This window comes from Saccostrea echinata, unplaced genomic scaffold (assembly GCF_033153115.1).
Source record: "Saccostrea echinata isolate AGI-Se365-2 ecotype Australia unplaced genomic scaffold, CSIRO_AGI_Sech_v1 ptg000014l, whole genome shotgun sequence".
NCBI lineage: Eukaryota > Metazoa > Mollusca > Bivalvia > Ostreida > Ostreidae > Saccostrea > Saccostrea echinata.
In genome coordinates, this window is record NW_026889763.1 from 11,373,506 (window position 1) to 11,401,488 (window position 27,983).

The 27,983-nt window shown below is 33.7% G+C and overlaps 1 protein-coding gene across 1 annotated transcript; it reads left to right on the forward strand.

Moving 5' to 3' along the window:
• The first annotated feature begins 1,314 nt into the window (after positions 1–1,314).
• LOC133186485 (chitin synthase chs-2-like) lies at positions 1,315–27,975 on the forward strand. The gene is made up of 15 exons (XM_061321723.1): positions 1,315–1,385; positions 6,556–7,039; positions 8,005–8,411; positions 8,566–8,659; positions 8,802–8,920; positions 9,024–9,088; positions 9,185–9,293; positions 9,790–9,940; positions 11,197–11,464; positions 11,957–12,157; positions 15,756–16,153; positions 19,376–19,540; positions 22,305–22,507; positions 26,908–27,152; positions 27,251–27,975. Exons 1-15 carry the CDS (start codon positions 1,315–1,317, stop codon positions 27,973–27,975), a joined length of 3,705 nt encoding a protein of 1,234 aa, XP_061177707.1.
• The last annotated feature ends 8 nt before the right edge of the window (positions 27,976–27,983 follow it).

The window sequence follows — 27,983 nt, forward strand, 5'->3', positions numbered from 1 at the left end:
GATCGCTAGTAAACTCAATTCATTTATCTGGACTGGATTATTTGATCACCCCGAACGAAGTTTGGAGGGATATATTGTTACTGATAAATCTATAATTTTGTTTGCAAATGCTCAGAAAATGCACTGAGTTCGATCAACTTTTAAACCGAGGCAGGCTACTGACAAATAAATTGACGTTACATGGATTTCAACAACCTGGTTTAATGTAAGATTTTCAAAACTCTATTTACAATCTATTATATTTATAATGACCTTGAAAGTAAATGCAATTTATCATTGGGTCCTTTTGTTGCTGAGTGTTTCATACCAATTGTTAGGGCTTTGTTTTTGTACTTAGTTTGACTATTGAATATTCTGTCTATCTGATCAATACTTAGGGTTCACTGCTGGTGTGTCAAGTAAACAGGGGATACCTAGGCACTTAATCCCACCTCTAGAATTTCCGGGGGTCCGTATTTTATGCCCAGTTCATAGGTTTGTATTGTTTTAGATTTTTTTGAGATCAATAACTGTTCGTTACATGTATCTTCACCTTTTTCATGGCTTAAGTAATCTTAATAAAACTTCACAGAAATGATTATCATCAATTCTAGTGGTGCTTTCACAATTTCAAAATGGTCACCTTTGCCATAGAAATAGAAGAAATTTGCTTCATTTTCAAATTCATTTTTCTCAGCAACTGCCAAATCAATCCTTAAACTAATAGTTCTATATCTGAAGAAAAAAAGGATTCGGTTTGGAAAAAAAATGCCGCTGTAGCCATGAAACCTTTAAAAAAATGCTTTCCTATGACCATTGTGTACTGACATTTTTCAGTACTGTTTTTTTTAAATCGAATTTTTGCGCTCTAGGGTCAGTTTTGAAGAATATAGTTTGAAAATCTTTATCAAACTACCTCTTAGGATTTTTTGTGACAAACATTGAGTAATTTATAAAAGTTTTTTGTAAAACTATGCAATTAACTATGTATACAAAGACAGACATACGATATTATTCCGATAGTGTGGCTCAACTAAGCAAAAATAGTTGAATTAAAATCAATAAAAACAATGTTTTTCAGTAAGTTAAATGCCCTTGTTAACCATTACTTTTTCTATTTTATGTTAAGCCTCAGGTTTTATTGAACAGACATGGCAGACAGAATATCACCAAGGAGCTGACTGTATTCTACCAGTTTGTTATTTAAATCTTCATATGTTCTCTAATTCAAGGTTACCCTTACGTCGTCCACAAACAATAAGAAAGAACAGTTCTAAGTGCAGAGCAGACTTTTGGGGAAATTTATTTTTATTACATAACTATTAAGTTTAAGTCATGGAAAATAAAGACAACGCTGAAAATCGAGAAGGAAAAGTTGAGGAAGAAGACTCGAAAGAAAGTGAGAGGTATGACATTTTACAAATGAAAGTAATTCAGCAATTATCCAAAGTCATTTTTAAATTAGATTACATGTACAAACAAATTATCCACCGATTCATATAAAATGCGAAAATGGTAGTAATTTTACAATCACAAACACACATGAACATATGATTTTTGCACTTTTTTTTTTAACTTTGTAGAAAACATGTTTGCTTGCACAAAGGAAAAATTCAGAAATTCGGGGTAAAGTCTGCCAGTCATTAAAAAGCATTATATTTCTATATGCGTACTGTATATCAAAATCGATGGTAGGCCTAGTATATTTATTAGCAACCATTGGTTTGTAGACTTTTTATTTTGTTATAGGTATAGGGTAAGGTGAAAAAATTGTCATAGCTCACCATACCTTTGATTTTTTATGTGCCCTAGTAGTTTTTTTCTTAGCTTCATGCATTTTTCAAGCTGCCTCGCACTCCATGCAGATAACATTTGTATAGAATATGTGGTGTTAATGTTATAGATCTTTGTCGATAATTTCAAGCCGATTTCATTCATATTCAACTGAAGGCAATATTGAAGCATTTTAAAAAATGTTTTCATAATCAGTCCACATAAGTTGCACTATTCAGGCTATTGAAATTATCTTCCAATGCTGGGACTATTGTGACTCTACTTTAAATTCATGTGCAGCGATTTACGGGCAATGCAAATTGTCTTTCTCGAATTTAAACTTCGTTCTTTGAGAAGACAACAGTGGCATAAAAGTCCATTTCATACACTTTTTTAGCATAAACCATTTATAATTGTTAATTAACACAGAGGGGGGCTCAGTTTAAATAGACTTAGTTTAAAATGAGTGTGAAGAGACATTGAACAAATTGTATAAGGAGATTGAGTGCGGACATCTAGATAATTCTGAAAACGTCACTCTTTTAGAATGTTAAGTGCGCCTGGAGAGAGAGAGAGAGAGAGAGAGAGAGAGAGATATTTGCTTTCATAGACGGAACTTACTGATCTCTCATGGTGTGGCAGAAATACATGTATCGGCGTTAACAGCAATAGGAAGATTCACCATGAGTTAATTATAAAACTTCAGAGATGACGCCTTTTCTAATTTTTTTGCGTATTTTGCCTATTTAATTAGTGGTTATTGAATATATAAATATTATTAGTTTTTGAATATAGATAAAGAATCAAATTTCGACCGATAGGATATTTCAATTAGAAATTAATGCCATTCAGCAGGATTTTTAAAATTCTAACAGTGCAATAAAATTACTAAAATTAAATTGAAGAAAGCTCAACAAATTTTCTTTTTTAAAATTTTGATAAATTGGGAATCACACATATCACTTTCGAGATTACGCGCGATGTTGGTGCCATTTTACAACCTAAGTGCTAGACCCATTTAACCTATCAATAATATTGTAACGTGTGTCCAGCCTATCTACATGTATATAGCATGAAACTATTCCATTTCCTGGTAGGGGAAATAGGTTATTAGATGTCAAAAACCCTAACTTTCGTAATAACATTCATTGGTACAAACCCTTATTCATCACAAGATCAAAATATTGCCCGCAATACGGGTGGTTTTGGTAGGTCCCAATAGATTTTAATAGAAATATCAGATTCCAATCATTACATTTTTAAGCAGAGACTGTTAAAAAAAATCTACAATTCTAATTTTCTTTTTCACAAAACAAGAGCAATTCATGCCGTTTGTAACGTAATTAACGATTTTGCATTCAATGGTGGCGAACAGAAGAAAGGAAACTGTAACGCATATACATGAATTTGAAACATGCTTATCAATATAAACATTATATTATGTTCAATTACAAGGAAGTTAACATAGAATGATATTCTATGAGAAGAGTGTTTTCCCACCATAGTCTTGAAATATTTCGTGCAGCTTGATAAAATACCACTTGCTTTGTAGAGAATAAATGATCAAGTCCAACAAAGAGTCCAGAGTCTAAAATGATTATAAGTAGCAGTCGAATTTCGAAAGATCAATAAAAATATTTTTTGTCCATTACAAAATTTATTAAATAATGCAAATGGTCAAAATAAATGTTATAGTAATAAATTTACTCAAATAATGAATGTTTCCATAATATTTATGTGGTTTAACATATTTGTCCAGTACATGTACACGTTCTTTAAAAAATAAGACACGTAATTGTGTTGCTAAATGTAATGTCTGTAAGAGTTATCTTGGGTTTAATTATTAAACTTTTTCATACAAATTAAGTGCACCCGTTTGTTCATTTGTCCGATTAAAAGTAGTCGATGATCTTTCAAGCATATTTCAAGTACAAAGGATAGAAAAGACCATTAGTAGCACGAATAGAAGCGTTACTTCAATACTTTCGTAGCACTATTAAGCTTAATGTTAAGTGTCACCAGCATCCCGTTTAACTCTTTCAGAAACACTTGTACATCTTCTCTTTGTACATAGAACAATATTCCGCTTGCGATTATGCTTTATAGGATTGTAACTGAGCCCTGATCGTCTTCTCGCAAAAAATCTTCTGAAAAAGGGCCAGGAAACGTCTACATTCTTTTTTATGTTTTGACAGTATTTTAAATATTGTCCGACTCGAACTACATAAGATTTCTCTCAGGTTTCCTCAAACAATCTTCATCTGATTTGTCAGTAAAAATGTCTAACTTCAAAATTCTGTATTTTCCTTTCTGTTTTCATCTCCCAATTACGATCTAAACTTTATCTATGATCCCTTGCACTCTTGACTTCTCTAAATTCTTTGGGTTAAATCAGAATATTCTTCATTTGAATCCATTTTGCCAAGTAGAACGTAAATGTTTAATACGCCAGTTGGCGCTTTATCAAAAAATTCAGTCGCCAATGGAAACTTTTAGTCGCCAAGCAATTTTTCTAAGGCGCCAACTTTAAAGTTGTCAGAACAAAACTGAAACAAATGATATGTTACTTTCTTATGTAAAAAATAATATTAAAAACAATATGGGCTTATTAATGAAGTTAACGAAATACTCATATGTTTAAAAATAAGATAGTGTCATTTGTAGAAATGCTATAGTAAATATTTGTTAAATTATTGCTCACATACATATTCAACTATTTTTCTTACTGTAACTTGGCGATCTATCAAAACGAATTGCTCAACTAAGGACACATTTTTTTTACCGACTTGCTTTCGCTAGGCAATAGAACAAATATCATTTTAAACCATCTCCTTGCTTTCACTAAAACATTCAATCCAATTTATTATTGAACTTCTGGTAAGTCTTTTGTCTTCATAAACCTTGTACAAATTATCATATTCCAATGCAAAGGAATTTCAGAGATATATGTTAAACTTCACAGCCGTTCGTTGCTCGAGTACGACTGGGTCAACCATTTTTTGTCATAAGTGACCTACATACTGACGTCATTTTCATATTGTGACGTCACAAACACGGAACAAAACATTATTTCACATCTGCTATTTATAGAACATGTGTATGACTAAATGTGTGCTAAATTTCATTCTGATCTGAATTGTGGTTTTTTAAATATAGAGATAGTTCGCGAACTTTTTGATCAACCCACGTATATAAAGTCAATTAAATGCAATCTTTAACTAAAGTATGTATGAAATATGAAGATAACGCAGTATTCAATTTCGAAAGTCCAATAAAACGATACAAATTTGGAGCAAACACGGACCTCAAAATTTAGAGGTGGAATCAGTTGCCATGGAGGAGTAGGCATCTCCTGCCGACCGGTCACACCCGCCGTGTGCTCCTTGTCATGATCGGGAAACAAAAACCGGAAAAATCTGTAGGCAGTTCAATGTATAGATAATGGCCTAACAATTAGTATGTAAAACGTCAGGCAGCATTTGACTCAATGATAAGTTGTATGTACTGACAAGGTCATTGTATCGACCGAAAAACTTGCGAAAAGATTACTTCAAACGAGACTGTTGATATCCTTGTTTCGTCAACTTGTTTGTCAATAGCTTGCCTCGTTTTAGAAATTGTTCATACGTAAAGCATGCTCTTGCGTATCAAATCAACTGAGAGACATAAACCCCATATGCAGGTGATAAGTGAGTATTGCTACATAGGTAAGGGAAGTTGACGATTGAAAAGTTGAAGTCATCACGTTTATCATAAAGCTTTGTTGTTAGGTTACCATTAACGTCTTTTTCTAGTAAAATATCTAAATATTGAACAAATGTGTCAGAATCTGTGGTATCTTTTATTTCAAGCTCACTGGGATATATCGAGTCGACATATGAATGGAAATAACTATTGGTAATTGATAATACGTCGTCGATATATCTAAATGTCGAGTTGAAGGCCACAACAAGTCTTTTCTTCTTCTCATGTACAAGTTTTTGAATAAATTCTGCTTCATATGAATACAAAAATAGGTCTGCTAATAAGGGGGTGCAATTGTTACCCACGGGAATTCCAATAGATTGTTGGAAGACTTGATTTCCAAAAAATACATAGATATTGTCAATCAGAAACTCAAGCATCTTTTTAATATCAAGTACAGAGTACTTGTGTGTACAATCAGGGTGCTTTTTAACAAAATAATTTTGTAAATGACCAATGACAAGGTAAGTATATTTACGAGTTCCATTTTTATTGAAAAAGCAGCAGTTTATGACGTCAAAAAGCTTGGACATCAATTTATCGTGGGGAATGGTTGTATAAAGTGTTGAAAAGTGGTACGTTTTGATGCTATTGATTTTAGTAAAATTTTATGATTTCAAATTTTCCAAAAGTTCTTTGGAGTTATTAAGTATCCATATCTGATTTACACCATTTCTCGAATATACTGTTGAACAGTACTCCTGAAGTTTCCATCTAATATCTAAAAATTTTTAATCACATATTTATTTTTAGGAAACTTGGACTGAATGAAATATTCTTTAAAACTATAATAATATAAGGACTGTTTACTTGATTAACATTCTCGTCCGTACAAGTATGACCAAACACTAACAAAAATTGTTTAAAAAAATGTTAAAATGTTAATAACTACAGAATTCGACGATCGCCAAGTCAGTTTAAATTGGTCGCCAATTTGGCGACTTATAAAAAATCTTTTAGGCGCCATGGCGACTAAATTAGTGGCCCATTAGAGCCCTGTACGGCATGAACATCTGTATCTTAAGTTCATCAGTTTTTTTATGTATTGTTTATTGCAAGAGATGACACATGGGATTGTGCCGAGGAGACAGCAGATGAGTTTGTAGGCGACTCCAGTAAAATATGGGAGGTATTAACCAAACTACTAGTCTTGTTTTGTTCTTTCCTGCTCTTCATTGTTGTTCTCTCGTCAGCAAGTATCACTCGAGCTATAGTCCATCTGATGATGTGGAATCTCAACCCTCCCTCCATCAACAAAACGTCAAATTTAGGAACGTTAGGCGGAACAATTCAGCCTGTTGAATCTATGATATTTTTAGTGCATAACTGCAGTATTGGTAAAAATAATAGTAATTCTGCTACATCATGCGAAAACGGATACCGTCTAAGATCGGAATTCCCCTTGTGGGAATGTCCTTTAGAGAATGAGAACCGCTGTCGACTCTGGGAAGTGATTCCTACAGTTAATGTAAGCTGGATCTGGGGACTGGTGATAGTCATGATTGCTCCTGCTGTTTATACCGCTTACGTGTCTTCTAGGAATGTATGTTTCAAAGAGAACGACGGAGTAAAAGCCAAGTTTCTAATTTTTGTAAGTAAATAAAGTAAGTAAAGCTACTTGTCAATTAAAATTTTCGTTTACAACAGTTATATTGTATTTGTAAGATATACACTGCTATTTATAGAATGATGGATTTTAGCTTCAAATTTTATATTACAGGGTCTTCTCATAGAAAGTATTAACACAACTGTGCTTTGTTTGTTGGTATTCTTGGTTATGCCCTCTTTCGATCCGATATCAGCGTCGACGCTGTCAAATTTCATCTGCACTGCTCCAGTTATACTGATTATTTTTCTTCCAATAATGTCAACAACAACAAAAAATGACAAACACAAAATGACTAGAGAAGGGGACATCAAAGAAACAAAATCAAGAGAAATGGAGTCCGTAGAAAAGAAAGAAAACCGTCCAAAACAAAATCGAATGCTGATGATTCATATACTGGGATTGATAGTTTACAGCGTTGCAATTGTTTTTCAGATGTGGTACATTTATCAAAATACAGCTGGAAATAGAAAGTGGGATATTATTCTATTATTTATCTTTGGATTTATTTTTATCTCGCTGGAATGGTGGGAAAATTTTGTTATACGTGAAACCTTGGATTCAAATAAAGTTGATACAACGAGGACAAAGTTACAGAACAATAAATTTGATACGGGTGATTCCAACCCAGCGAAAAATACACTAGATACGGATGATTCAAACTCACCAAAAAATGTACAAAATACAGATGAGTCACAGAAAAATAAATCTAATGTTTCTGTGGGATCCTTTTTGTTTGAGTATATTCAGACTAAACGTGATGCTAATTCAATAATAATTTCACTCTGGAGAGCTATTTTGACAGTTGCTCTCACACTAGGCATTTTTGTGCACGAACAAGCGAGTCTTCGATAAAAACATTTATGACTTTGATTTACCTAAAAAATACAACACGAATAAAGACACTTACCGGTGAGGTTTTGCTTCAGTCAAGATCCTACATACCGTACGGATGTAGCTCCAAAGATCCAATTTTATTAGCATTAATTGCAATAGGTTTAGGATTTCTATGCTTCAAGAGTTCAAGATATGCTTGTCGAACACTCCTTCAGAGAATTTGTTTCGCGCCTCCACTTTTCCTTAGCCTCATTCTGGTCCCTTTACTTCTCCTTGCAATACTGAGTAATCCTTTGTTTTGGACTACAAAGGGTTGTAATATTGCTCAGCCAATATGGCAGCTGAATACTGGTGAACCAACAGAGGAAACAGTCCCCTTAATTGTATCTAGCATAATGGGACTTGTTTCGACGATTTTATTAACATTATATGTATGGACAAACAAAGGAACTAAAACAACTTTCTCTGAAAGGTATTCATGCGCTACTATTAAGCTTCTTATAACACATTTGTACGTGCATGTCTGAGTAAAGAAGCATACACACCTCAAATTCTCTCTCATAAATGGTTTCTTCTAATGATATTACTATGCTGTTGAATTTAATCTTCCATTAAATGTATTTCAGAATGTTTTTTAAGCCTTTTTACTCTGGAATTTTTCTGGACTTATCATTATTACTCTCAAGACGAAGAAGTTTTGAAAAAGAAGTCAAGTCCAAGGTTAATAGTGAAAAACAAGTAAGGTCTTTTCTATGCGAGACAATTATTTCCTTAAAGAGATATTGTTTTAGTTGGAATTTTATGTGTAGCTTAAAAAAACGGAGACTCTTGGCCAAGAGGTTTTGTCTTTGATTTTCAGGAGTTTAGCGCTAGCTCAGAAATGGACGACAGGATACAATTCCATCCTGTTGTTTTTTTCTGTGCTACGATGTGGCATGAAACGGAGGAAGAAATGACACAGTTACTCAAATCCATATTTAGGTTAGGATAGATATATCTCATACTAATACTTATACGTTTAAAAGTATATATGTAGAGATGTTAATACTTTCCTTTTTTATTTCTTTCTCATACCGAATCTTAGAACAGACTATAGATATTTCATCTTGGAAACAACGAGGAAGACTGAAGATATATTTTCATTTGATGGTATCTCTTTCTTTCTTATCTGCTTTTTGATATTTTAAGAAAAATTGTTATACATGTTTCGGAATTAAGTTTGTCCATTGCATCATTCAATTTCAGTGCATATATTCTTTGACGATGCTTTTAAACCTAGAAAAAATGGCAAGAAAGGAATACATGTTAATGAATACGTCAAGCAACTTGAGAAGTTGATCCCAATGACAGCAAAGTAACACTTTATAGAAATTGATCAATTTTGAAGTAAAACATTTTTACACTTTTAAGACAATACACAATAGATAGAACTTACTGGTCAACTCAAAGCTTCATAAAGATGAAATGAAGATTTAAGGTCAATTTCATTTAAAAGGTTATGTTTTATATTGAATGAGAAAAAAATGTTCTTGTAGTTTTGAATAAAAAGATGATTCAAAACATTTACAATACCACATTTTAATGCCACCAAAATTCTTTTGTAATGAATATTATTTGTAAATGTTTTGTAGCCTGAAGACCTAATGATGAAGTAATTTAAAAGTTGAACTTTTAATGTATCCTTAAATGAGAATTCAAACAATTCTAAAATCAAGACGGTCTTTACTTTCTTGGTCATTAGAATTGTTTTTGTTATTTAATTAGACAGTTATTTGAGCTTCAAAGCTCTAAACAACTGCGAACATTCATTTAGGTTACAAAGATTAAATATATGTGATTTACAATTTAAGGGCCATTTACGATGGATGTGAGCTCCAGCCTGTTGAAAAATACAAAACTCCCTATGGTGCTCGGTATGAATGGGAGCTATTGAGCAAGCAGAAGTTAGTGGTTCATCTAAAAGACAGCACCAAAATCCGCCATAAGAAACGATGGAGTCAGGTAAGGATAAAAAACGATAGAGTAAACATTTGTAAGCGACGTTGGAGGGCATGGGATATTTTAAGACAATGTAAATTAACAAAAATACTCACATGTGAGTGATACTTTCATTTGTTTTCTCACGTCTTACAACATATTTAGGTTCAAACCCAAGTTTAGCCATATTCAAATTGGAATAATTATAAATGGCTTATGTAAGAATGATCTTTGATAGAGTCTGGTAAACATTTGGCTAATATGCAAATTGTCAGGAAAACTCTCTTTAGGTTTTTACATATCAGTTATATGTAAAGAAAAAGGTGAAGGTAAGAACTGTGATCGATCTCAAAATTCTTCAAACAATACAAATTTGTGAACAGAACATAATTGAAACACGGACCCCTAGAAATCCAGTGGTGAAAGCAGGTGCCTAGGAAGAATAAGCACCCCCTGTTGTCCGGTTACTCCCGCTGTGAGCACTATGTATTGGTCAGGTAGATAAAGTAATTCATAGTCAAATGTAGTGTAAAATCAAGGACCTAAGGTATGAATCACATCAATCAAAAAATACCCAATGAAAGATTGTATTTGCTAACAAGACTATTATAACGACCTTAGAATTTTCAAAATGCTGACTTAAAACAATGTTGTTGAAATCTTTGTAAAATCAACTTATTTGTCAGTAGCCTGACTAATTTTTAAAATCCATCGTACTCAGAGTATGCTCTTGCGTGTTGAAAAAATACCATATACAGGTGAAAGTGAAAGATTACTACAAAAAAAAAAGAAAGTTAACGATGGAAAAGTTAAAGTTATCTTGTTTGTCATATAATCTACATGTAGTCGTTGGTTGCCCATCATCGTCTTAATTTATTGAAACTTCCAAATATAAAACAGATGTAGAAGACACTGTAGTGTTTTTTTGTTCGATTTCAAGGGATATATATATATGTAACAGGAATAAAGAAAATGGCTGGACCCGGAATCGAACCCGGGACTCCTGCATCACTAGTCAGGTGCTTTACCGGTAGAGCTACCCAGGCCGATATATATATATATATATATATATATATATATATATATATATATATATATATATATATATATATATATATATATATATATATATATATATATATAGAGAGAGAGAGAGAGAGAGAGAGAGAGAGAGAGAGAGAGAGAGGTTCTTTTAATATATTCTGCTTCATAGGAAAATAAAAATAGGAATTTTTTTTTTATTCTTTAATAAGATGAAATAATTTCTTTCTTTTCACCAGGTAATGTACATGTATTATCTACTCTCTTACAAAACAAATGAAATGAGGAAAGAAATGGAAAACGACCCCAAGCTTCAATCGAAAGGTCCCAGTGAGAGGAAAGATGTATTAAAGTCACGCATGCAAAAATACACAAATAACATATATATTTTGGCACTTGATGGAGATGTGGACTTTAAACCCGAAGCAATTGACCTGTTACTAGATAGAATGAAAAAGAACCCTCTAGTAGGTGCAGCTTGTGGGAGAATACACCCGATTGGAAGTGGTAAATAAAGAATAGTCAGATCTTTTTTATGCATTGAAACAATTAAGGACATTCTATAAGCTTAAGCTAAATGGTTTTTGGACAATGAGAAAATAATGACTTTAAAAGGTGTTATATCGAGCAAATCTATTTTATTTTCAACAAAGGTTACTATGAAAACGAAGTGTTATTGATTAGAAATTACTGTTGTTTTCTTACGGTTGGAAATTACATGCGAAAAAAACTTGTTTAATTAATTTATCTTGGCCTATTAGAATGCTTAGAATGCTTGAAGTGATTACAGACTGAGTAATACATCGTAGATTTTTATTCAATAATTTTTAAATCTAAGGGAAGATTACTCTAACAGCATAAAATCCAGAATAAGAACTCTTTCATGTGCAGTTATAGAGGGTTCTTAAAAAAGGATTCTTTAAATAAATGGTAATACTTCCTGTAATTATCTGAACAGATCGAATAATTGTTAATGACTAATCGACTTTTTTTACACAGGACCTATGATTTGGTACCAGAAATTTGAGTATGCTATCAGCCATTGGTTACAAAAAGCAACAGAGCATATTATTGGATGTGTTCTCTGCTCGCCCGGATGTTTTAGCTTATTTCGAGGGTCTGCAATATTGAGTGACAATGTTATTAAAACATATACACGCACATCCTCAGAGGCATTGCATTATATACAACGTGACCAAGGTACGATTGAGAAAATAGACTTGCATCCTTAATGATAAATATTGCTTAGGGACATTTTGGGAAAATGCACGGATTACGAATATTAAAAGTCTGCATTATATTCCGAACAATATTAATCCATACTTTGAGAACTTTTGGAATTTCACGTAATTTATGGTAATTTATTGTGTTTAAAACGAAAAAAGGTGATTATAACAAATATTGATCGATCTAAAAGAAAACAAGAGGCTCAAGTGCCTTGAATCGCTCTTCTGATAAACTGTACATCCTATCACTTCTATTTGAAGTATCCTGTATACATGTATTTAGATAAAGCTTTGAAATTCCAAAGGTAGGTCATCATGACCTAAATTTTAGATGAAACACTCTAAGAACCCAAGATTATTCTAAGCCAATTATTACCTGAGAGTAGGTCATGGTGACCTACTTATCAATTCTCTGAGGACCCAAATGCAACAACTAAGTTTGATGATTTTAAGCCAATTAATACCGGTACCTAAAATATTTTTAAAATTATAACCATAAAATTTCAAAAGTAGGTCACAATGACATACTTTTCGGATGACATACTTTGAGGACCCAGGTTGCATCGACTGACAAAGTTTGATGATTCTAAGCCAATAAGTACTTGATATATTTAAATAAAACCGAAAAATTTCAAAAGTAAGTCACAGTGACCTACATTTCAGTCAACTTACTCCGAAGACCCAAGATGCATCGACTGACAAAGTTTGATGATTCTAAGCTAATTAGTACCCGAATTATTTCATTATAGCCATATAAATTGAAAAGTAGGTCACGGTGACCTACATTTCAGGAGACGTACTCCGAGGACCCAAGATGCTTCAACTGACAAAGTCTGATGATTCTAAGTCAAATAGTACCCAAAAATATTAAATACAGCCATAAAATTTCAAAAGTAGGTCAGGATGACCTACTTTTCAGTTGTCATACTCTGAGGAACCAAGATGTATCAACTGACAAAGTTTGATGATTCTAAGCCAATTTGTACCTGAAATATTTAATTAGGGCCTTAAATTTTCAAAAGTAGGTCACGTTGACTTACTTTTCTGTAGACGTACTCAGAAGACCCAAGATGCATCAACTGACAAAGTATGATGATTCTAAGCCAATTAGTACCCGAAATATTTAATTATAGTCATATAAATTGAAAAGTAGGTCACGGTGAACTCCTTTTCAGTCGACCTACTACGAGGACCTAAGATACATCAACTGACAAATTTTAATGAATCTAAGCAAAATTGTACCTGAAAAAATATCAAATACAGCCATGAATTTCAAAAGTAGGTCAAGGTGACCTACTTTTCAGTTGTCGTACTCCAAGGATCCAAGATGCATCAACTGACAAAGTTTGATGATTCTAAGCCAATTCGTACCTGAAATATTTAATGAAAGCCATAAATTTTCAAAAGTAGGTCATGGTGACCTACTTTCTAGTCGAATTACTCCGAAGACCCCAGATGCATCAACTGACAAAGTTTAATGATTCTAAGCCAATTAGTATCCGAAATATTTAATTATAGTCATATAAATTGAAAAGTAGGTCACTGTGACCTCTTTTCTGTCGACCTACTCCGAGGACCTAAGATACATCAACTTTCAAAGTATGATGATTCTAAGCCAAATAGTATCCTTAATATTTAAATATAGCCATAAAATTTCAAAAGTAGGTCACGGTGACCTACTTTTCAGTTGACGTTTTTCGAGGACCCAAGATGCATCAAATTACAAAGTTTTATAATCATAGGCCTTAAAATGTTCAAATTATGCCTCAAAAACGCATTGAAATCGAATGCCTGCAAAGTTAAAAAGTAGGTCACTGTGACCTAATTTTATGGCCCCAAGATGCATCATCTTACATGTTTAATGATTCTAAACCTTTCAGTATTCGAATTAATGACCTTAGTTGTTTTGAAAAAGATTAGCCATAAAATTCAAAAAATAGGTCAAGGTGACATATTAGTTGACGTACTCGGAGGACCCAAGATGCATCAACTGACAAAGTTTGATGATCATAGGCCTTAAATTGTTCAAAATATGCCTCTAAATCATTTTAAAAAAGAATGGCCGCAAAATTTAAAAAGTAGGTCACCGTGACCTACTTTTGAGTCAACATGATATGAGGTCCTTAGATGCATCAACTGACAAGATTTGATGATCCTAGTCCTTAGAGTAAGCAAAATATCAACATTTTAATAAAATGTAATTTTTGGTCAACTTTGAAGTGACCTTGAGACCACGCCCTTTGCCCCAGGGTGATGCCTTGAACAATTTTCAATTAACAACATATTCTCATCCTTTTTTGTAAGTTTGATGATAATCTGCCCAGTAGTTCTTGAGAAGAAGATTTTTTAGCAACCAGTATTTTTGTTTCTATTTTCCTAATTATCTCCCCTTCTTTAAGGGTCACAACTCTGGTTTTAGTATAAATGGGATCCCTTGGGCTAAGGATACCCTGTGACAAATTTGACAAGAATTGGCCAAGGGGTTCTTGAGTTATGGTCCATATTCTAAAAAGTTTACGCACACCGCACATCGTACAAATGGCCTTAGCATTAGCTCTTTGAGCCTTTGACTCAGAAGAGCTAGAAAAACATCAAACAATGAAAACCTGTGAACAGGTCATAAAACATGGATCCCCGGATATTCAAGAGGAGGAATCAGGTTCCTAGGAGGAGTAAACATCTCCAGTCGACCGGTCAAATCCGTCGAGAGCTCTTTGTATTGATCGGGTAGACGCAATATTCCGTTGTTAAATTGAGTATGAAAACGAGCCCTAACAATTGGCAAGTAGCAGATCAGCCAAAATGCGACCCAATGTATGGTAATATTTGCTAAGAAGGTCATAAAAATTTTCGTAGAATTTTGGAAAATCTGACTTAAAACGAGGTTGTGGAAATCCCTATAATAGCAACTTTTTTGTCAATAGCCTGCCTTGGTTTAAAAATTGATTGTACTTTGATCATGCTCCAGAGTATCGAATAAGTTTGGAGACGTAATACGCTGACATAAGCGCCACATGCAGGTGACAGCTGATTACTAGTATTAATAATTAACTATGGAACGTTGGCGATAGAAAATCTAAAGTCATCTCGTTTAACATACAATTTAGTTGTAAGCTAGCTGCATGTTTTTACCATTAATTTGTACATGTAACACATTGAAATATGAAACACACGTGGTAGACTCTTCTATTTAGAGTTCTCTAGGACATATCGACATATGAATGGAGGTAACTATTATTGATTTATAATTAAAGACTCCAGCTTTTGACTTAATAATATCAAGAAAATATGTAAAAAAAAAAAAAAAGTTCATTAAAATTTTGCACTCTATAATAGCCAAAATTGAACAAATTTTTGCATTTCCTCTCTTTTTTAAAAGTAACGGAAATCCAATAGAATGTGACCTCACAAAGACAAAAATGCCAATATTTTTGCCCAATCAATAATACATTTTGTTAATTCAGATTTTTCTTTTATTCAATATTTACAATTATGTATATTTCAGCAGATTTTCAAAATGTGACTTTTATGGAGACAGAGATACCTTTACTGTATTTAGTTTCTTTTTAAAGGAGAGGATAGATGGCTTTGCACGCTTCTACTAAAACAAGGGTTCCGCGTGGAGTACTGCGCAGCCTCCGACGCATTGACATTTGCCCCGGAAGGATTCTTTGAGTTTTACAAACAAAGAAGACGATGGACTCCATCAACCATGGCTAACATATTTGATCTTCTTTTGGACTGGAGAAAGGTCAGGAAAACGAACAGGAATATATCCATCTTCTACGTATGTTACCAGGTTATATTGTTTGTCTTCTCCATTCTGACACCCGGGACAATTTTCATGCTAATTCTGGGTACCATTATTACCGCATTTCCAAGCATCGAGCCATGGCTAGCTTTGGTACTTAATCTGATGCCAGTAACAATTTTTATCCTGTCAATATATTTGACAAAGGAAGAGACACAAGTGAGTCAACAGAAAAATAAATACTTTTTTGAAAAGTAAATTATAAAATGATAAGGAAGGCAATCGGAAATTGTTTTGTAATCAGTTAGTCGTATAATTTTTCCAAGTAACCGGTTAATTGAACAGATCAAACTTCTTTGTAATATTATAAATTATTCTTCAAAATGAATTTGTAAAAAAAAAAAAAAAAAAAAAAAAAAAATCTTCACTTTGGTATTCAGAATCCTTTTTGTTTTAATTTAAGTAGAAAAGAATGTATGAAATTGAGTTTTTTTTCGCTGTCAGAGTCAAACAATATTTTCGCCGACATGCACATTAATTTTGCATATTCACTGATATTCTTATTCTTAAAAAATGATTTCACACAACACTCATGTTGAATGGCGACTTTGCAACTTTTTTTTACCAAAAAGTCACCCTGGCAGCACTAGTGGTCTGGGAATCACAAGATACTTTCTGGATAAAATTGGAAGTTGTGGAAATGACTATATTCGGTAATGACCAACATTTGCCCCCAAATCAAACTATGTTTTAATCCAGGGGTGTATCTGCAGTCTTCAAAGCATTAAATATTTTCATCAGCCATGACGCAAAATGTTATATATGACGTCGGGAAAGCGACATAAATTCAAATTTTTCGTAATTTATTGAGAAAAGGGTGAGGTATATATTACGTCGATATTTTGCTATTGATTTTGATATTTTTGAGTAAAAGTCACCAATCGCAGGTCTGCTTCAACTCAATGTTTTGATGTGTAGTATTACCAGGAAATTCCGATTCCTTTATTTTTTTTTTGGGAATTTCAGCACTTTTCAACTTAGATTTTTGGTCATATCTTGAATATAGAGATAAACTGTTTGTCAGTGCAACTCCTCATGAACCACTGCACAGAATTTCGTCAAACTTTGCAGATATTTAGCACACAATGTGTAGATGTGCATATTACCAGGAAATTTCGATTCCATTATTTTTCTGGGAATTTCAGCACTTTTCAACTTAGACTTTTGGCCATATCTTGAATATAGAGATGAAGAGTTTGTCACCGCAACTCCTCTTAAACCGCTGCACAGAATTTCGTCAAACTTTGCAGATATTTAGTACACAATGTGTAGATGTGCATATTACCAGGAAATTCGGATTCCGTTATTTTTCTGGAATTCCAGCACTTTTCAACTTAGATTTTTGACCATATCTTGAATATAGAGATGAAAAGTTTGTCAGCGCAATTCCTCTTAAACCGCTGCACAGAATTTCGTCAAACTTTGCAGATATTTAGCACACAATGTGTAGATGTGCACATTACCAGGAAATTTCTATTCCATTATTTTTCTGGAAATTTCAGCACTTTTCAACTTAGATTTTTGACTATATTTTGAATATAGTGATGAAAAGTTTGTCAGCGCAATTCCTCTAAAACCGCTGCACAGAATTTCGTCAAACTTTGCAGATATTTAGCACACAATGTGTAGATGTGCATATTACCAGGAAATTCTGATTCCAGTATTTTTCTGGGAATTTCAGCACTTTTGAAGTTAGATTTTAGGCCATATCTTGAATATATAGAGATGAACAGTATGTTAGTGCAACTCCTCTTAAACTACTGCATAGAATTTAGTTAAACTTTGCAGATATTTAGTACATAGTGTGTAGATGTGCATATTACCAAGAAATTCCGATTCCATTATTTCTGCCTTAAGAGTTTTGCTTATTATTGAAGAAACTTTCCAGCTAGGCCATAAGGAAATCCACTGGAATCAGCTTTTGTAATGAAATTTTATGTGAAATATTTTATGACCTTAAAAGACCCCTATTGATTTTGAGATCAAAATATTAATGATTTAACACACACACACACACAAAATCTTGGATAGTTCTCAACCCCCCCCCCCTCCCCCTCCCCAAATTGGTGCTTTGCCTTATATAATTTCTTAGGTACAGTATATAAATAAATTCATATGACTACATCATAATTTTGTTTCCATCAATTATTTAAATGTGTAAATTGTCATACGTTCGACATGGACTTACACTCATTAACAAATCGAAATCAGTGAGGAATTCAAATAACAGTTTGTCAGCATAACTCCTGCACTGAATTTCCTGAAACTTTGTAGGTATTTCAGACTAATGTATAGATTTGTATATTACCAAGAAATTTTGATTCCATTATTTATCTAGAAACTTAAGCCCGATTAAATTTGTAACATAAAAAGATTTGAATGTCCTTGTATGCAAGAAGTTTTGATGTGATGATTTTTTGCAAGTAATGCCCCTTTTTGAATAATACTGTGTATTTAAAATGCACTGTGCCATTCATTACTTGTTGCATTGTTGAGTTTTGGGGGAGCGTGGGGTATGTGAGCTTGCTCACTTTTTCTTTCATTTTGGTATATTCAGATTTTTCATACAATATATACAAATCAGCACATTTCAAAAAATTTGCAAAATTTGACTTTTATGGAACAAAAATATGCAGATACCGCATTAAGCTCTTTGCGTTATTGCAGTCTATCATGTCACCACTGCTATATATTTATTAACTAAGACATTATTTTCCGATCGTTGAAAGGAGAAGTGTGGAGATTTTTTCTCTTAATTTTTGGTGTAGAATTTGCCCCTCCCGGTTTCTAAAGTATCGCAATGGTTATGCTGTCGATGGTGATAATATGAGCAGAAAATTAGTTGTTGTTTTAAACACAGGAATTTGAATAAAAACGGACAATTTTAAAAAAAGGGGGTACATATACTTTTTTAAGCATTCAGGGATATAATGACTAAATTACGGGGGCTTATATTGGCAGCTGGGGCTCTCGTGAATTTCTAATTGGTCGATTGTAGCATTTCAATTTTTAACACACAAGAATTTTTAAGAAAATCAACAAATATTTTAAAAGTACATATACTGTAAATATTTTCTGACTAACCGGTTGTGAAAATTATTACCGGTTCAATCTTTCCGATCGATTAGTCGGTTAACCAGTGAACCGCTGTCATCCTTAGAAATTTAGAATTTTCTCTAATTGTAATTTGTTGTACATGCAGTTTCAGATGGTCTATTGTTTTGAAATCCTAAAAAAATTACCGAAGGCTTTTAATAATTGTCGTTCTTCGTGCAACGCAGAACGGATTACAAAAAAATGTTTAAAAAAATGATTTTTAAAAAGGATATATATATAAAAATGTTGTTTTCACGTTTCTTCTACCGATTCTTTTTTTTAAAGCTGATCCTTGCTGGAGTTCTCTCGACAATATACAGTATGGTGATGCTGATTGTTTTCATAGGATTAATAAAAGAAGGCATAGAATCACAGTTCTGCTCAATTACTTCTGTTTTCCTCAGTTTTGTGGGCAGTGTGTTTGTTATTGCCGCTATATTCCATCCAAAGGTAAACAATTCTATTGTGTAACAGATATATATATATATATATTTATACTGCAACTATATATTGTTTGTACATGTAGTTTACTGTTGGACTTCTACAGGGGGTCAGACTTAATGTAATCAATTATTTGAATTTAAGATCTGTACTTGCGTGGATCAATCATTTAATGCTAAATCTCACCAGACACTATAAAATCTACAAAAGAACCACGCTTAAAGCTGAAGACGATTCGTAAAAAGAATTCGTCCGACATATTTTTTTTATTCAGGCGCTACATCTGAGAGCTATATAAGCCGTTCACTTAGTCACTGTTCAGTGCAATCATTTAATCATCTGCATAGTTAAACACCCGGTAGCGACAAGAGTACCACTGTGCTTCTTTCACAACAGGAGAAAAAAAATATACAAAAGAAACTTACAACAGTTGCACAGATCAGTACAGTGTACAAACACAGATACACGTAAACTGCAATAAAATGTAAACAAAGATTATATAAGACAAGAAAGCAGTCGGGGGTAACGAATACGAATGATATACCTGGGCTCTATCTTTTGTTTGGCGCTTAAATTTTTTCCATTAAGTCGCAAATTTGGCGACCAGTCTAAACTGATTTGGCGATCGTCGAACTGTGGAATTTTTAACATTTTTTTTTTTTTTTTTATTTATTTTTTTTATTTATTTATTTTTTTTTTTACAATTTTTATTAGTGTTTGGCCATACTTGTACGAACGAGAATGTTAATCAAGTAAACAATCCTCTATACTATTATAGTTTTCAAGAATATTTCATTCAGTCCAAGTAAAAGAAATAATTGATTAAAAAAAATTGAATATTAGAATTTTTGCATGCAAGCTTTAGTTAAAGATTGCATTTAATTTACTTTTTTATATATATTTAATATATATATTCATGCTGATTTTTTTCTTTACGATTTTTAAATAGATTTATCATGTCATGGGTCCCTATATTTATTACTATTAACTTTTAAATTTGGCGCCTTAAAAAAATTGCATGTCGACTAAAAGTTTACATTGACGACTAAATTTTTTTTGATAAGGCGCCAGCTGGCGCCTAACTTTTAGAGGTCACTTAAAGGTATTTATACACCATCACTGATATCGGAGGTAGCAAGGTAAAGCTATTTTCGAGTCGTATTCAGCTTTAAGTAAGCATTCTTATTCGTGAAATCAGGGTTCTTTTCGTGTAATCATCCTCCGTTACACAGGAATTCCGTTTAATGGACCTCTGAGAAATCTGTAACTCATTTCTTAATTTTTTTACTTTCATACCACAAAATGAGTGAGCAATTTCAACTTATGTGAAAAATCCCCTCATTTTTACGATTGGAGTTTTTCAATGTGTGGCTTGCTGATTCAGAATGAAATATGGAGATAACGTACGTTCATGTTCGAAGTCCATTAAAACAAATCCGGACCTCCAAAAATATCAGAGGTGGGATCAGGTGCCACACGGATGCCAAGTGAGCATCCCCTGCCGACCGGTCACACCCGCTTTGTGCTCCTTGTCATGATCGAGAAATAATGGAGAAATCCGTCGGCAATTCAGTGCGTAAATAATGGTCTAACAATTAGTATGAAAAAAGTCAGTCAGCATATGCCTTAATGATAGATTGTAAGAAGCGTTCTTCTGTGTACATGTAACTATTTCGAAAATTCAAATCAGCTGTTATACACTAAAAAGAATTTGACTGTTAATATGCCTCCCTCAGTTTAACAACATTCAGTATGTATGGACAGTGTGGGAATTTTTATCACTTTTGAAATGATGCGGTCTCAAATTCTAAACCTGACTATTTATTCTGAAAATGAGGTCCGTATTACGCAAGCTAGGTTATCCCTCTTTTTTCTTTAGAAAAGTTTTATCGGTATTTTTGTAAGGGGATATAATATTATAAATAAATTATATTATAGATCTTTTATAGGTATAATATATTTCAGCTATTTGACCAAATAAGCCCCACCTTAGGGCCTGAACCATGAACCAAGTTTATAACTTTCACAGAACTGGTAAAAGGTTGAGTATGCATTATAGCCATACAAAGTTTGCCTTCTTCATGTCCACCAGTAAAGAGAAAGGTTTGATAAGATATACCGTTTAAGCAGAAATTTTAGCAAGGATTCAATATTGGCATTTTAAGCGAGAGTGTTGAGATCCCTAAAATTAAATATCGCTTAGAATTTATTCCGCATGAAAGGTTACCGTTATGTTTCTATGCACTATAGAATTGCTAAAATTACTTCTCGCTAAAATTAAAAGTTGATTTCTTAGGAAAAATCGCTAAATTTGTGTCTCGCTAAAAATTCACTTCTAAGGTAATTGACTTTAAATGTTTGACCAACAGCGCCATTCTGGAGCCTGAATCATAAACCAAGGGATGATGAAAATAATATGTATGGTAGAGGGCTAATGGCACTTAATTTGACCGCTTCATGTTTAACAGTAAAGAAGAGTTTTGCAGAGGCATAAATTTTGATGGTTTTAGACCCTTCCTTCAGGTCCCAGGGAAGTAGAGATTGCAAAGTTTATATTCCCCTTTTCTCACAGATGCTTTATACCAAAATTGGTTAAAATTGATTCTGTGGTTCCACAGAAGAAGCTTAAAATGTTCAAAAGTATGTGATCACAACGGGCTATGGACACGACGAACAGATAGCAATATAGGTTACCTAAATGATTCATATGACCAAAAAATACAGATGTAATGGAAACATTTCAAACTAATCAGCCTGATTTCAATCATTTCAGGAGTTTGACTGCCTGTTCTACGGCTTGCTGTATTTCCTGGCTGTTCCCTCAATGTCTATGCTGTTGATATTGTACTCCATCGGAAATATGCACAATATTAACTGGGGGACTAGGGAAAGTAACATCGCGACTGAGAGAACACTGACTGATGAGATAAAGAGTAAATTTGAGGGACAATCGTGTAATATTGGGGATTGGTGCAGGTCTGTACAACAAATTTAATGTAACTCGATGCACTTTTGATGTACACTGCGTAAAGTTTTGTGAGGTTTTGTACAGTTTTTAGTACAAAAAAGGCCAATTTAATTTATCTGAAGGCTCAATAGATATTTTCTGATCAAAGAATTTATTGCGTCCGTCCGACTGTCATTTTTCGCTGTTACACTTTTCACATTTTCAATTTCATCTCAAGAAGCAATGATTCAAATTCAAAAAGCAAAGCATACGTTAATGAGAATTTTAAAACCAGTTTCATGAGGAATAAGCAGTAAATAACGAAAAAACCGCCTCTTCAAGAATCACAATTCCAAAACACTTAATTGAAGGTATCTTTATTATTGTTTGTTTGTTTTGTTTGATTATTGTTTAACGTCCTTCTCGAAAAATTTTCACTTATATGGAGACGCCACCACTTGCTGGTGGAGAGCTGCAAATTTTGACATTTACTCGGCACTCAGCAGTGGGGGATCTTTTTCGTGCCACCACCTACTGTGACACGGTACCTCGGTTTATACGGTCTCATCCGAAGGACCAGTCTCCACGTCCCACAGTGGAATTTGAAATCAGACGTGAGGATCAACTTCTTACTCTGCGACTCTAGAGCGAATGCTTTAACCACTTCGCCACGAGGGCGACTTATTAAATGTAGATTTAGATTTATTCAAATTATGAACTCCTAGAGCTAGGATAAAGATTTGAAGGGGTTTCAAATATAACTTGGACATTTTCAGAGAAAACATTTTAAAAAATACATAGTAGCACATCCACAATCAGTCGTTTTTACGGAACCCAAGTCAGTGCCTTTCACAGATTTGTATCGTTTGTTGGTTATTTTGCACCGCCATGAATATGGCCGGGGCACGTTGTGTTTGTTATGTCCATCTACCGTCCTTCCATCTTCCGTTCTTCTGCCCTTCCGTCTGTCCTTCCGTCACGCTTTGGTCGCGTAACACATTGCGCGTTTGCTCTAGAGTGGGGGTGTTGTGAGCGAAAAGACCTGCTATATGTTGGAAGTCTGATTCTTCAACTAATAGTGGAGAAGGTCTTCCTGCAAGGAAGTGTTTCTCTAGAATGATACTTCCTCGAGGGTCCTCCCGCTCTTGAGTCAGAATCCCCTCAAGGGGAAGTCTCACTCCAGCGCATGACTTCCATAGGAAGTCTCACTCTAGAGCATGACTTCCGGGGGGGGGGGGTTCTGACTATTGGAAAAGTGTCACCCTACAACACTGGCGTAAGAAGTTGATCTTTACGTGGCATTGGCCAGAACTATTGCACTGTAGTCTACGTCCCACTCCAGAATTACCATCGGGGGCATAGTGTTTCACAAACACATCTTGTTTTCAAAATGTTCTGAGCAACGTAATGGTCACAATTAGTCATATTAAAATGCGGGTAGTTCTTTAGACAAATTGGAAGGTGGAAGGGGGGGGGGGTGAACCAAGGATTGTATAGGTAATCAATCTTTAAGAGTCTTCTGAAGAAAATAGGGCATTAAAATGGAAGCATCCACATGTGGTGTAGATCCAGTTTTGCTTAAACTACATCGTAAAACAAAGAAACGGGTACAATTTGGGCTTTATTGTGCCCCCAAAATTGAATGTTTTCAAACAATTATAAAATTGGCTTAAATATGAGCTGAGGACCACTCTGGAAGTATGACGGCATTTATTCTGTATATTTCTTAAGTTTTTAACAGAAAAATGCCTCAAAGTGTCTCATTTTGGGGGGTAATTTGCCTTAAGAAAAATGGTGTCCATGGTGTCCACATCCGTCGTCCACTTCAATTTTCGGATAAAAGGAGTGAAATTCCTTGAAAAATCACATTTCTCAAAATCTTTGTGGGTAATGCATATGCTCTATATTACCTGAAAGAAACTCCACTGAAAATTGCTGCCTTTTGCAATTTTTTAAGAAAATACGGGAAAATGCACAAGTTCGTGACGTCACAATTAGCATTTAGGAGGTGATTTGAGAACAACCATTTATATCTTCTTTCTGGATTAAGTTTCATCAATGCAAAAAGCATGGGTTTTAATTTCTTACATCACTTTCATATTGAAAAATACAGGGTCAGATGTGTATTGAAACCATACCTTGAGTTTTAGGCCACGACTGACCTACGTCGATGAAGGATAGGTAGCAACTGTTCCTTCACGAAGCTCTGTCCTCGGCACTTTTAAGTAAAAGTTGCGGGCTTTTCGGATGAGACCTTAAAACCTGAATCCCAGTGTCACGGCAGGCGTCGGCACGATAAGGATCCCTCAATGCTCATTGGCCATGAGTGCCGAGTTAAGGTCTAAATTTAAAGCCCTTCACCGGTATATGGTGACGTCTCTATATGAGTGAAAAATTCTCGAACGGAACGTGAAACAACGTACAATCAATCAATCAATCAATCATGTAATGTATATTCAAATTTATTAAAATCATCACTACTTGGGCTAGGGTGAGCAGTAAAAGAATGTCAAGGGAAGAAAATGGATACAAATGGGAAGTCTTTATTCATATTTATTTTAGAAATAGAAGGGTTACATATATAACTATGCAACCATCCCCAAGTAATAATGAATATGACGATAACGAACAGTAAGCATGCTCAAAAGTGCATTAAACAATATTAACTGTGAGGGGAGCAACTACAGACCTCTAAAAACAGAGATGGGATCAGGGTCTTGGAGGAGTGAGCATCCCATGTCACATCCGCCTTGGGCTCCTTGTCACATCGGGAAGAATTCCGAAGACAATTCATTATGAAAATAAAGGTTGAACAATTTGTATGAAAGATGTCAGTCAACATGAATATTTGACCCAAAGATAGATTCTATTTGCAAACAAAATCACCTTGAGAACAAGGCACCTCTTATCTCCGGAATTTTATGTGGGATCCATGTTATATGTTCTGATAACAGATTGTTATTGTTTTTTTTTTTTTTTTTTTTTTTTTTTTTTTTTTTTACGTTTTTTGAGATCGATCACTCTTCGTAATCTTCACCTATTTCATGTAGAACATGCTCCTACATATTTAATCGAAAGGGACACATAAAGATGGTGATGGTATATTGTTACATAAATAAGGGAAGTTGGTCATAGAAAAGTTTATTACATCATCTTTTTCATAAAGTTTAGTTGTTGGTTTTCCATTAGTGTCTTTTTTAAAGGAAAACATCATAATATGAAACAGAAGTGTTAGACTCTGCCTTGCCCTTCATTTCCAGTTCAATGGGATACATCAAATCAATTTACGAATGAAAAGGAATATTATTAATTGATTAAACGTCGTTATATGTATAAATGTCAACTGAAGGCCACAACAAAAGACTTCTTTTCATGTAGAAGATTTTAATAAATTCTGCTTCATAAGAATACAAAAATAGGTCTGCTAATAAAGTGACACAATTAGTACCCAAGGGAGTTCAAAAAGATTGTTGGAAGACCTGGTCTTCAAAGATTTAATAGGTATTGTCAATGAGAAACTCAATCATCTTTTAATATTAATCTCAGAGTACCTTTAAATCTGCGTAACATTCAGAATACTGTTTTTAACAGAAACATTTACAGATGAAAAGTGACAAAGTATGTAAATTTACGTGTTCCATTTTTTTTTTTTTTAGAAAACATTGTCTTTGATGATTGTATTAAGTTTTGAAAAGACTTTAGTAAAATTTTGTGATCTCAAATTTTATTGATTTTAAAAGTTCACTTTCTTTGAAAGTAATCCTCATTGCTTAATATTACGTCTCTAATATGTCAATATACTGCTTTGATTTTTTCTAGACAGCTGTTAATATTTTCGCTAGGAGTATAGAAAGAGGCTTGGTAGTACATTTAATACATTAAGTTTAATAGATTAGATTTAATCTTTGGAAGTCATGGTTCCCATATTTGGGATCACATTAAGCAGACTTTTTACAGTGGAAAATAATGCATATTTTTTTGTCGAGAATGACATAAGAAAATGCTAGTATCTTTATGTAATGAAAAACGTACAAATTATGGTCCCAAAGGCTCAGTTATAGTTATCACAGGGGTCTAAATTTTAAGTTGGAATATAAATAAAGCAGGAACAGTTTTCAAAAATCTTTTTATTCAAGAACAAAAAATCACAGTCAGTCCTATTAATATTAAATCATCATCATGTGGTTCATGTTCCGATTAATCAAATCAAGGTTTTCAGGGGGTGACAGATTATATTTTTTATGTATTAATTAATTCGGGTTTATAAAGTTAAACAGACAGACAAGTTGCAATTTATAAAATATTGTTAATTAAATATGATGAAATATTGGAGTTTTTTTGCTGATAAAAAAAATTACCTGCATAAATAAGCTTTTTTGTTGATTGACAGTATCTTATGTATTTCATGCTATTCTGCTTTTTCTTTCAGATGTATAATTTGTGCACGAGAAATTAAAGAACCAAACATTTTGGAAAACAATGAAAATGCAGAAAATACTGAAGACATGCAGTCAGGTCATGACACATCTATTCATGTAAATATCCAGAATCATATCGAGGATAGAGGATCTGAAAATGCTGTTGGAATGACAAATCAGGATAAGCTTGTTGAAGATTTTACAAATGTTCTAGCTACATCAACTGCAGTTAAAAAGACATCTCAAAAAGACAAAGGTTTGTGTCTTCTGGTGTGTTTTGCTAAATGTTTTGGGATTAGCTGTTGATAAACTGATTATTTAATTATTCTAAATACATTTTCTTTGTTTTGAAAGGAAGTAAGGGTATATTTAAGAAATGCAAGCCAATTACGCCGAAAGAGGAAAAATTCTGGACAGATATAATAAAAAAATATCTTAAGCCACTAAAAGCCAACAAAGATAAAAAGAAGGTGCAAGCAGATCTAAAAGATCTACGGAACAAAGTTTTCTTCTTCTACTTTGTTATAAATACTGCATTCGTAACGCTGATTTTCGCTCTTACTCAAATTAATGCATACCAAGGGACGCTTTTAATCCCTCTTCCCTGTGACACGGGGGATAACCAATCCACCATAGAACCAATTTCAATCGCCTGCATTGTCGTTTTTGGTATCCTTTTAACGATTCAGTTCTTTGGCATGATTTACCACAGAATATCAACAGTCACACAGATTATTGCTACAACAACAATATCCGAAGAGAAGAAATCTCATCCCATTGTGAAAATACCAAGCATCGAAATTTCAGAAGGTATCCTGAAAGAGGATACCGCTCAGAGTCCAAAGAAGAGGAAATGGGTGAAGGTTAAAGCAGGGATGGCACTCAAGGTGTTGTCTGGCGAAAAGATTAAGAGGCCTTTAACTGTTGATAAGTTATCTGAATCAATTCGAAATCAAATGCCTCCCAGTAATAATGAATTGAAAGAAATGTTTAAAAAATTCCAGAATATTCCATTAATTCAAAGCATCCGCAATACTGGGCATGTCTACGAAGATCAAACAGGTCCAAGTTCGTCTTAAAAAATGTA